We start from the raw sequence: 12767 nt of genomic DNA on the forward strand, positions 1-12767 counted from the left end.
GCCTTGGATCTCTGGGAACTAGTCCAATACTGAAGCAGCTATATGGGTTTTGTGCACTAGGTGGCTAAGCATCTAAGTAATAACAGAATTAACACATTGTCAGGGAAGTGATGTAGCGCTGTGAACACCCACTAAAGGCTAATACTAGAAAGTATGTCAGAGATACTGGGGAAGTGGAATTGACATGTGTCTTCTTTGAACCATCTTATACCAGAACAGGAAGTCACGTCACCTGAGTTTTGCTGGTGCATTACATCTCAAAATGTAACATCAGGATATAAGCCAGCCTTTGGCATTGGAGAAATCACAGGAAGTGCTTAAGAAAAGAATAAATAACTATATATGCAGGTTGTGACTGTGAACTCTGGAAACTCTAAAAAGTGCCCATGCACTCATTATTTTGACCTTCCCTCCCTATACTTTGACAATTCTTTGAAGAATATAAAGAAATGTATACATTTTCATGCGTTCCAGTGACGTGAAGACACACTACCAGTTGACATCATATTATGTTACATAGTTTTTAATTTTTCTAAGGAAATAACCTTTTAGTTACCACAGATCTTGAACACCATAAATACAAAATAAAATAAAAATCTCCTTGCAAAATTTGAAATCTTCAACAATTGTAATATCATTAGTGACAGAGTACAGTGCAACAATACAAACTACAGAAAAAGCATCCTCTCTTCAGTTCTTCAATGTATAGGTCAACATCAACAACTTATACAAGCTATAAAAACATATTTCAATAAAAAAACATGAATAACGTAGATTGTTTCCAAAAGCATCTTCATTAAAAGTGCACTAAAGATAGTGATGCTGACAAGTGCAATAAAACAATTTCATTTCTACTTTTCTGGTTGGAAGGTTAACTTTTTCTGGATCTCCTATGAACAATGGTTTGCAGGAGATTGAAATTTAAAGCAATAATGGTAGTTACATTTTTTAGGTTTGCAACTACCCTAAAAAATATGTACACTTATCACAACAGAGGTGTGGCAATAAGTGGACCTGTGAAAATTGCATTCTTCATGTGAAAACTCATAAATAATATAATTATTATAATTTTGTTTGCAATATCTTCAATACAAGTCTTCCCATTTCCTTTTCTAAAAAAAACACAGCTCGACAGCCCTAATGTGGACACTCCCTAAATGTCACTGTGCTATTATAGTAAGCTGACAAGAATTAGGAATGTAACACTTGACCCTAAGTATGGTAGGGCAGAAGCTGGACAGGGTCATTAACTAACTCATTAAGTAATTGTGGAGTGTTGGATGGGGAGTTTCACCATGAAGAATTCGCCCAAAAGTGGCTTGGTTTGGAGTTAGAATAGCCAGTCTTAAATTGTCTGGAGTCTGAATGGTGGTGGGCGTTACCATCCAACACTTGATACCAAAAATGCCTGAGCTAAAAAAAGGAATTAACCCACCAAGTGAATCTCAAGCACTTGCCCCAAATATACAGGACTGGAGTTAGAACGTTCAGTTACACTTGCAGCAGGTGTGCGTGTCAGTCCCTGCACACACTCGTGTGCGACAGGGGCATGACAGCGCGGTTTAGAAAGACCGCTCTGTGCAGTCACAAAGTGGTCTTTCTAAATCGGGCTTTGTAAATGTTGTTTCGTTTAAAACAGCATGTTCATTTAGTACCAAAACCTCCAATCAGATATGAACAGATGACATTGCCATATTTTGTTTATTTTTTCTATATTGTGATTTCACTGCTGATATGCATTTTCACTTTCCAGGCACAGTAGAGATGTCGATTCCAGCACTTTCGATGGCATAGCTTCCAGCTCTACCCATATGATGTGAGCCCCCTCCTTTCCATCTTGCCTTTTTAGCCACAAGCACTGTGCATGCTAGGAATTGTAGTTCTGCTTTCCCAGTCATTACTTATCACCATAACATGGGCTGTTCCCCAAAAAGTATGAACTAGATGAATGTGATCCTTGTGACATGGTGCCAGTTGACATCCATGTCAAGGACACAGTTAAACTGATTCAGTACATGTCTGCCGCTGAGCTGATAGCGGTATCATGCAATATGTCTCCTAAACCTCTATCTCATATAGAGCAAAAAAGAGCGTTGCTCACTTTAACCCTGATCACATTGATTAACTATTTTGGGTAATTGCACAGGAAGGTGCCAGTATCATTTCTCTCTCAATGGCATAACACCAATAACCCTGGACTCTGGTATCTGAGTGCTACAATCGATCAGCATTATGATGACCGCAATAAAGTCAGATTCTGCAATCTGGAATCTGTCAGCATAACAATGACCCCAATGAGCGTAGACTCTGATATTCGAGTGCATTGTTCTGTCAGCATTACAATGATACTAATAAACTCAGACTCAGATATCTGAGTGCTGAAATCTGTCAACATTACAATAATGGGAATAATCTTGTATTCCGTTATATAACTGCTGGAATCTGAAAATGTAACAATGATACCTTTAAACCCCATCTCTGAAATCTGAGTGCTGAAATCTGTCAGAATTTGATACCCGAGTGCTGTAATCGCTTAATATTAGAATCATACCAATTACCTTAGAAACTGATATCCAAGCACTGGATTATCCAAGGAGCATTAAATTAATATCAACAAAACTAAAACTCTGAAATCTGAGTGGTGTAATCTGCCTGATGATGATAGCAAACTCAGATTTTGATGCAAATCAGTGCTGGAAATGGTAAATATAACAATGATGTCAATAAATCCAGATTTTAATATATACGTATTGGAATCTGTCAACATCGTGATGATACCAACAACTTTCGACTCCTATCTCTGAGTGTTTGTATTTGTTAGCATTACAATAATACCAACAAACTAAGACTCTGAAATCTGCCTGTGTCTGTGCTGGAAAACCACTCTTTGAACATCTCGACTCTTTGGGCATATTGTACTTGACCTATGCCATTGATACCCAAATCCTCATCCCCACTTTGGGAAATATGAACAAAACTCTAGCAACATCAACAGAATCTATGACACTATTCAAGCTTGGACGGCCACTCACCATCTTTGTCTTAATGATGCAAGACAGAAATCCTGATTCTTGGCCTCCCCTCACATTTAGGCAAACTCGGCTGAGCCTTTTGAACCTTCAACATTGATGCCTTCACCATTCCTGTTTCCTCCTCCGTCATAATGCTAGGTCTCCAGCCTCAGCATGCCCTACCATGCCAAGGCAATCACCTCATCAGCATGCCACACCACTAAACTCTTGAATGCGACTAAACCTTTCCTCTCCTCACAAGACCACCTGGCCATAGCCAGAGCAGTAATTGGATCCCGGCTTGACTACTGTAACTCCCTTCTCGATGGCACTTCATATCATAACCTTAACAAGCTCCAGACTATCTAAAAGAATGCCATCCAGGCTGCTATGAACCTAACCTGACCACGTTTCAGTCCACAGAAAAGCTGCACACTGTTTACCAGTCAGAGAACGTATCAACATTACTCATTGTTGTCTCCCTAATTCTGCTCCACCCACCCTTTTGCAGAGGATCAACAAGAACGGCTCCCCCAGACCCACAACACCAATCTACAGCCGCAGACTGACCACCCCGTGCTTCAGACACAACAGAGCTGGCGTGTTCTAGTTTCTCAGTCATTGCCGCCCACTTGTGTAACCGATCTGCCTCCTCATCTGCGCTCAGAACCTTCATACTGGCCTCTCAGGAAACAACTAAAAAACTGCTTCTTCCATTGACTATGAAGCATTCCTGTAACAAACTATCAGCCCTCCTGTTGCTTTCCCCTTCCCTCCCACGCTCTCCCCGCCCTTCCCCATGCAACCAGTGGCTGGATGCCTGTGAGTTTTGTGCGCTCTACAAATGTAAAACTAAATGAATCAACCAAAAAGTTACTAATCATGTGACCTACCAATGTAAAGTCCACAGTATAACTATATTTCCTCAGTGAGTAAGTCCAAACTACAACTACAATGCTGGAAGGAAAACATAACCATAACAAGCACTGATTTCTCATTTTGGGTACAGCAGTAATTCTGCAATATATTTTGAAGAGCTTTTGTGTCAGGAGAAAGACTTGTTTACACTTTTTCTTGATGTAATACAAATTTCTCACAAACACAATGGCATATGTAAACAACGAAACAAGAAAAACCTGATCTCTGCATTCAAATTGATATGATTCAAAAGCAAAAACATGTTTGTAGAATACAATCTAAATAATGTAAATGGTTTCCATAGCATCCTGCATGCTGTACTTTGCTTATGGAATGCCAAGCGGAACATAGAACCTGGGGTCCCTACATTCTAGGCGTGACCGTGGGTGGGGACTTCAGGACAGAAGCTTAGACTGGATGGATGTAAATTGCCAGCTCGCCTGCTTATCACCTATTGTTGTAACCTGAAACCAATAAAGTACATTCTTTTTGTACTCGCCTAGTCCTGCGTGGTTTCTGCTTCCTTCCTGCTTTTCCTGAGACCCAGGGCACTAGAGTTACTTTCGAAGAAAAGGAGCGACTGCAAAGGCCACTACGGTCCACATTTCTTTGATGACATTGATTTCTCTTTTTACATTATGACTGCACAATGCAGTAACAATGGTCAGCAGCAATATTCGACCTACGGACTACTTGGACAAATGTGATCCTCTTGTTGGATGACGGACACCTAACCCATGACCAGTTGGCTAGGATGATGATATCAATTTCTAATTCATGTACTAGATCTCATTTCTTCTCTTGCCACTGGAAATAATCAAAAAGGGTTGTCGCCATCAAACATGGCTTTCAGAGTAAAGCATCACCATCAAACCTAGCCGAAAGAGAAAGGCTTCACCATAAAACCGGCTCCAAGAAGAAGAGTCTAATTTCACAGCTGGCTGCAAGTTGAAGGGGTCACCCCCAAACCTGACTCTAAGAGCAAGAGCCTCACCACCCCTACCTAAGTTGACTGAGGTAATTGCAGTACGCACAGATCGCTTCATCAGACAGTGTCTCCCCTCCCCATCCCTTGGCACTTCTCCCCTTCCACTTCCCTGCACTTGTGCGATCTGAATGACACAGGGCCTCAGAAGATTGTTGTTTTGTCCTCCCTCTAGTTCCCCCTTCTTGTCGTGCCTAGACACACTTGTGTACAGGCGCGTTATAAATGCCATATCATATCATATAATAAATGTTCACTTCCTCTACAAATAACCAGTGGATTTTGTATTCATCGCAACTGGTTGGTACGCCACAATTGTGCTTGAGATAGTTACGGTATTTCTAAATGTTGTAAGGTAATCAGCTCTTCACATTGGCCTCTGAATGAATTGTCAACCTAACACCCAAAGCATGACAATGTTGTGTGGCACATAAAAGCTTACTGGGAGTGGACTGTAAACAGCCACTCAGGCAGCAATATATGTTGATGTGTGTTTGTGTGTGCACAGCAGGTATCGCTTCCTTTTCGTCCTCATACAGTCTGCCTCTTGGTTCTCTCCTTAATCTTTTTGAAGTACCTTCGTCCCCGGATCTCTAGTCCATCCTCGACTCGCTCTTGGCAGCCCTTCCTAGGGGCTGCACTTAACAGACAACCGAGTTTGTAGTGTGTCCACAATAAGCAAATAATAAAACATAAGGTTCTCTCTTTAAGTTTTCTTTCTGCTTCTATTTCTTTTTGTTCCCGTGCAGAGGTTCACAGCAGTTTGAAAGAAGCTGGCACGAAAGTTTATAGGCCTAGTTTCTGCTCCCCAATATTCTTCATCCCTCGTTCTTCTCCAGCTCCTCCTGCCCCAATTCTGTACCGGCACAATGTGTAAAGCACCCATAATATTATTATTATCATGTTTACCATTATCTTGATCTCATGGTACTGAGCCAGATGCAGAGAGAGCGGATGGATGAACAGGTACCAGCTCCTGGATCAAATTCAAAATAGGGGGAATTTCTCTAGGATTTTGGCCAAGAAGGGCAACGCTTTTGGGCCGGGGGGGGGATCAATGGAAAGTTATTCTTTTAAGATAATGTACAAATAGAATGAGGGGTTATGCACATGTGGGTTTGGATGTAGCATACAGAGTCCATTATTTTAAAGAGGGAGGGGTCAAGGTGCAAGGGAGATCCAGTGTTGGTAAAAGAGATGAGAGAAATTGTGATGTTCAGGTTTGGGGTTTCGGGTTTGGGGTTCGGGTTTGGGGTTAAGTTAAGAAAGAAATAGAGAATTAGAAGGTTACAAGTTGGAGAAGGCATACAGGGTGCATTAGATAGGAAAGTAAGGATACTTGGCTGAGTGGTGGAGATATCAAGGTGGTTTGGTAGAATCTCGGTAACGAAGAGGCACTAAAGTTCATTGCAGAATGAAGCGGTGGAGAGAAGATGGGATGTGGTCCTTAACTGTGGCATAAACACTATACAAGCAAGTTGCATGACATCAAAAACATTGTAAGCTAAGGAAACTAAAAGGTTCGAACAGCACACTTGATTTTCACAGGGAATGTGGTCCGGCTTAGACTCAAATGGCACATCAGGCACACATATGATGAGCAAACCTAATAGCTGAGTCAGAAATGAATCTCAGAAGAGCAGGAATCGGGCTCTCTGGATGCAGGCATATGCCGCACTCCTGATTGGCCTATTGGCATAAGGCATATGAAGGCTGTGCCAACCACAGATATGATGTGCGTGCCTATAAGGGAACAATGACTTATTGTCACGTGTTGTTTAGGTCAATTGTACTTTGTTCTCCGTACCCTTTGCAATTCACTACATGCACCCACCTATCCTTGTGCCAAAACTGTTTAGAGTGTGACAGGAGGCAGAGTGCTAGAACCATTCAACAGATAACAAAAGCACAGAAAATATAAGATTTCCATCAACAGACAAACCCTACATATTAACTGACTGCAATTCTGAGGTAATGCGTGAAGATTTGCCATATTTAAAGCTGCAAACCCTATTTGCTACATTTTTGGCATTGCTTGCAGAAAGCATAAAGTGTACAGCACAGATATAGTGATCGCAGACAAAAACCATTTTTTCGATGAACAAGACATGTTAGCAAATGTTGGCACACGCAGAGAAGCTCTCTTGTCCCCATACCACTCTCATTTTACTGTTAAATCCCGCCTGCAGAGCAGCAAGAGATTATGGTTTACAAAAGGGAGAGAGGATTATTTATCTGGAATACAAAAAATAGCTGTCTGGCATATTTCTTCTGAAAATAATTTACAGTGACCTCAGCACACTGGTAGCTCAACGCTCCAAGTCCTCGAAAACTCAATGCAAAGTGTATGTACCAATGTATTGTTTTTCCTTCATTCTCTTAGGAACAGCGCTGGAAACTTCCTTGCGTGGCGTGTTCATTATGACGATGGCTCATGTGTCCGAGATAGCTATTTTCTTGTTGGGTCCAGGCTTTATTTCATGCCGCATGGTGTGGTCACTGAACGGGCCCATCTGAGAACATATTGGAGAAACCCTTCTCAGTTGAAGTCATTCTTTTCAGTCTATCGTTATGATCGAGGTCCTCCTGCTTCGTGGAGCTTTTGGAAGTCTCTCAACAGCTTTTCCTTGAGCCACTTGCAAACAAAGGAATGTGTCCAGCACTCACATTAATGAATATCTAGAGTCAGGGTGTCTTGGCTGCTCCCTTATACTACCTGGGTCATCTGCCCGTGAAAAAATTGATTTTGTTTATAGAACTTAGGTTTTCTGTGATATTTGCCTGAAAATCTGCATCATGGACTCCAGACTTTCGAAAACCGCTTGGCTTAGTGGTGTTTTCGAAGTAGTGATGCCAGTTTCCATTGGCGTCTGCACCAAATCCATAAACGTCAACCTGTCAATAAAGAAAAAACAGGATGGATTTCCATTCAAGACAGAAAGCTGCACAATGAATCCGAGGCAATATCTGAAGCAGAGCCTATGGCCCGCCCACCTTATGAAAGGCCAATAGAAATTCAACAACAGACCAACACCAACCAACTGCTTTCTTCTCAAGAATCATTGACTGATGTTAAAAAGGAATGACAACGGGGGCTCACAATGTCCTAGGAGCCAACCAGATAGAAAACTCTACATTCCAAAATTGTATCAAAAAATGGAGGACAGGTTTGTTTTACAAGATAAGGCAAAGCAACACAGGTTCGAATCCCAGTGCCCTGCTAAGATTAATTAAAAAGGAACATGCCATCCCTCTCAATATCTCCACTACCAGGCTCTGAGAATGTGTAGCAAACCCGTTAGAGAACTGGGGCCAGATTTCAGAATCTTTGCACTGGTGCAAGTGCAAAGATTTCACGGTATTAGGACAAGGGCACATTTTGCCCTATTTTTAATAACACTTGGAAATATTAGGAAATATTAGAAAACCATTGCAACATGGCAAGTACATTTTGGCATGTTATGAGCATTAGGGCAAAAATTGCCCTAGTGCGAAAAAGATACATTTTCACTGTATTTTTGCACCATGGCCAAGTTTGCCCTAGTGCTAATACAGAATGGTATTAGCACTAGGACAAACTTTGCCCCAGTGCAAATATGCATTGAAAATGTATCTTTTTCGCACTAGGACAACGTTTGCCTTGGTACTTATACCATGCCAAACTACACTTTTCATGGTGCAATAGTTTTTTAATATTTACAAGTGTTTTTAGAAATAGGGCAACGTTTGCCCTAGTGCAATACCGTGCATACTTTGCACAGTTTCGGTACTCTGGCCCCTGTTTGGCATCCAAAAGCTCGATAAAGGCGCAACTGTTTAGTACAAAGATAGTATAATCTTTCCTATGCACTGACAATCTCATTTTATGCCACGCTTGCTGAATGTCCCTGTTAAACATGTAAGCATTCTACAATCATAACCCATAAACATTTACAATCACCAACATGCTTCAATAATGCACCAACCCAATACCTACAGTGGTTCATTGCAATTTAAAGTCTTATCTGCAACTTCACAAAAAGGTCAAATAAAATAGAATATTCAGAATTAAAGTTTGTCAACTTTGAGTAGAGAACGTTTCTGCAGAGGTAAATTTCCTGGGTCTGGACATGACGGCAAACACAGTATGAATTACTCCTGCCGTTGAACTCCAACCACTGACCATCCCTCCCCCAGAATCTCTAAATTAGAGGGCAATTGCATCATTAGAAGCTGGGCAGTGCAGATAAAACTTTCAGTAATGCTTACCGCCGCATTACCACACAGTCCAACTATGGTTCATGTGGATGGGTGGAGAAAAAACCTCCAGCGAAATGCTGAAGGTAATTCCGCAACCCAAATGCCAAAATGCGGCCATTTCATCAGAATTACCGTTGGTGGTGGTCATTCTTCCGAAATCCTCATGGAGTCCTATGAACTCCATAAATGGGAACTAACATTGCCATTCTGCCACTGGTAATTCAGTGGTAACTCCGCCAGACCACGTGGCGCAACAGTAAATTCGTTTGGTGGAATTTCAGTGAATTTACTGCTGAAATACGGCCAGACTTGTAATGAGGTCTATGGTAGGGCCTGATTACAAGTCTAAAAGTATCTTCTATGGTGAAATGTCATGTTACCACATGTAACCTTACATTAAAAACATATGTTCATGATTTTGCGTGGGAGTGTTAATTCCACACAAAAACAGGTCGCATCCAAAAGCTTCACAAAGGAAAATTATAGTTTGGAAGCAGTAAATCATGCAGTAATTGGAAATACTGCATTTTTTACCTTTACTGCCAAACTTTTAATGACCCAGACTGGCTGTATTTATAAAAAATGTAACACTTGCCAGCACAATTCTGCTGTTTTCTTGGACAACAGTCATACTCTGGTGTGCATCCAATGGGATTATACTAGCTCATGATAGCTTTTTCATTGGGTGTCATTGTTGTGGGGGTACCATATATTCTGCTATTTCCTTCCGAATTTGGATGAAATATTTGGGATGGTTTAAAAGCATTTTGAAACTTTCTACAGCTATTGTTGGGATGCACGTACAGGCCACCGCCCCACCTAAATGATTTAGATTGTGAAAAATGTATTCAAATATGGAAATGAGCACGGGATGGTGCAGGGGGGAGGAAGGTGTGTCATGGGTGCGGATAATTGGGAGGATTGGGAAATCATATAGGGGAAAGTTATTCAGTAAGGTTGCAACTCAATTATGTAGGATGTGGGATACATGTTACAGGGCCTGTGGTAGCAGCCCTGTAGTTATGGTTAAGTTTCTCAACCCATAGAAGAGTAATTTTTTGGGTGGCTTATAACTTCGCCGCCCCTGGACAAATCTTACCAAACTTTGCAACTTTGATTCTGTGAAGTTTGGTGAGGATTCATCAAGGGGGGGCAAAGTTATTGGGCAGTCCCAAAACTTCTGTTTTTTCCATAGATGCAATGGAAAAAGAATTCTGCTCACGTCTATAGCCCATACTGATGAACGAATGTTCACCACATTTGTGGCAGGAGCAGTGGTTGGTCCCAAAAGCATGCTTTTGTAAATTTGGTGTACATCCGTCCAGTAGTTTTATTTAAATGGCCCAAACAAAAGTGATATCTGAGTTCAGTCCATGGACTCACTTCCCCATTTGGTCCGCGGAGGCCCCCGTGATTGGTCCGAAGGGTGACGTGAGGTCCATGGACATCAGATGAGCCCACTGATTGGTCAGGTGCATCATATTTTCCAAAACACCCGCCATGTTGGATCCGCGGATAGTCTCAACTGACCGTGGATGGGTCGGTGGGGAAAAAGTCTGGAAACACATTTTGGGTCATTTGGTGCTGGGAAGAGGGGCTGGGAAGGGTGGGAAGTGGACAAAAGATGATATGGGCTCTTTGTATAGGTGGAAAAAGAGCACACGGGTGGCATGGCAGACCGCGGACACCGCGGTAGTCCGTGAACAGAGTCCTAGGTAGACAGCTTGACAAACACATTTGGGGTTATTTGGTGACTGAAAGAGGGCTAGGTCAGGGCAGGGGAGTGGAATATAGATGATATGGGGATGTTGCCATAGGTGAAAAATAGGGTTGGCGGTGTTCAGTGTGAGTTGTGTTATTCCAATATATTTTCTATGTCCTTCATATGTATGGTTCAATTATGCATTGTGGACAGTGGCCAGATTCTAGGGTGCTTGACTGTAGGCTATGCACCCAAGAATCTAAGTTTCTTTTAAAAATGTTAGCTTTTTGAGGAATAGCATACATATCTAGATGGGATGTGTATAGTGTACATAGTCGGTTGTACTCTAGGATGCCTGGAATGTCAGCCTTGCCTTTGTTTGCATCAAAATTGACTAGGAATAGTCCTTTGAATGTACGTAGAGGTGAAAGTGCTACATAAATCATACCTTCTTTATAGACTGTGCTGCCAATGTAATGAATGCTTGATCTAGGGCTAGACCTTGTGATTTGTGAATAGTGACAGCATATGCAAGCGACAGAGAGAATTGTTCTCTGCATACACAAATGTCTTCGAAAAGAAGGAATTGTGTTGTTAAGCACTCTATTCTTTTAATTTCTGCAAGTTTGTCAAAGTGGATGTTGACAAACTGAATGCTGTCATGTGGATATGTCTGGAAGCCAACAAATGTACCAATTGCTCCATTGACTAACCCTTGTTCTATGTCAAGGTTACATTTAAGAATGACTGTAGTTTAGATATAAAATCAATATTTTCACCAAACCAGTTGTGTTTTTCTATGCTATTTACTCGTGCTATTGCTTGTTGACACATAGGAAGGGTCATGCTGTGTACTTCCAGTTTATCTGTGGAGATAATATGCAGGATTGGTTGCCTTTCATTTTTTAACATGGTCATGTTGAATTGACTACAGCTTGCTAGGGTTGGCATTAAGGACGTGAGTTAATTGCTCCATAACATCAGGTGCAGACGTGTTATGCCCACACAGCTCATGTATTAGTCTACTATTTAAGATGTATTTGTTAAGCAGGTCAGTTCTAATGCTTTTTAAAATATTAGCATAGGTGAGGGCTGCAGACTGATGCATGTTTTGAGTTAGTTCTTTGTACTAATAATTTTGGCTGAGATTTACATGTCCTATGCTGCTGAGTGTGTTGTGGCATTGTTTGTGTCCTAATGTTTTAAAATATGTTCACCTTTTACTGGTGTTAACTGTATGAGGTCTCTGAAAACAATAATGTGTTTTCCTCCAAATAGTTCTTCTTCGTAGGATTTCTTGCATTCTGAGGTGAATAAAAGCCAACATGAGGTTGGAAACCATGTTTACCTTATCTCTTAGGACCACTTTCATATGTTTCAGAATTCTGCATACTTCAGTAGCAACTTCTGCTGATAATGTGTAGTATTCTAATTTGTTTTGGTGTTCTACTGGAAGACACAGTAGTATGTGTAACGTTACACCTCCTATATTGTAGGCAGCTAAACCTGTGGGGGCTGTTACAACAACCAAAAGGTTGTTGTTTGTTAAGTTTTGTCCAAATTTGCTGATGGTTTTAATTAAGAATGTTTTTCCAGAACCAGCTTCGCCACTTGCATAGAGGATCAGTGGTTTATAATTTTTACAGCTACAAGTTTTAATTTCATGTTTAAAACCATGTTCAATTTCTTCAAAGACTTTTAGATAAATAGTGAGTTGCTCATCATTTACTTGTGATTTCAGCACTGACAAGTCTTCTTCTGATAGTTTATTATTTTCTACTTTAATCATGGCTATTTCTGCTTCATTTAGAATGGGTGGTTCTACAAGTATTTCTTGACTTCCTGTAAGTCAAGGTTGCCTGCCTTTAGGAGCGTCTTTATCTTAGTTCAGCTTCAATGCCTTCCTCTTTTT

General features: G+C 41.1%; 1 protein-coding gene across 4 annotated transcripts in view; it reads right to left on the minus strand.

The window, feature by feature from the left end:
• Positions 1-507: 507 nt before the first annotated feature.
• The window catches only part of LOC138497931 (CMP-N-acetylneuraminate-beta-galactosamide-alpha-2,3-sialyltransferase 1-like), a 278656-nt gene continuing 266396 nt past the window's right edge, over positions 508-12767 (minus strand). For all 4 annotated transcript variants that reach the window (XM_069621663.1, XM_069621665.1, XM_069621662.1 and 1 more), the window contains one exon: positions 508-7809. In XM_069621663.1, the coding sequence (XP_069477764.1) occupies positions 7636-7809 (174 nt within the window). In that variant the 3' untranslated portion in view covers positions 508-7635. The remainder of the gene's footprint in view (positions 7810-12767) is intronic.

Source organism: Ambystoma mexicanum, chromosome 5q, assembly GCF_040938575.1.
Source record: "Ambystoma mexicanum isolate Mex_15411 chromosome 5q, UKY_AmexF1_1, whole genome shotgun sequence".
Lineage (NCBI taxonomy): Eukaryota > Metazoa > Chordata > Amphibia > Caudata > Ambystomatidae > Ambystoma > Ambystoma mexicanum.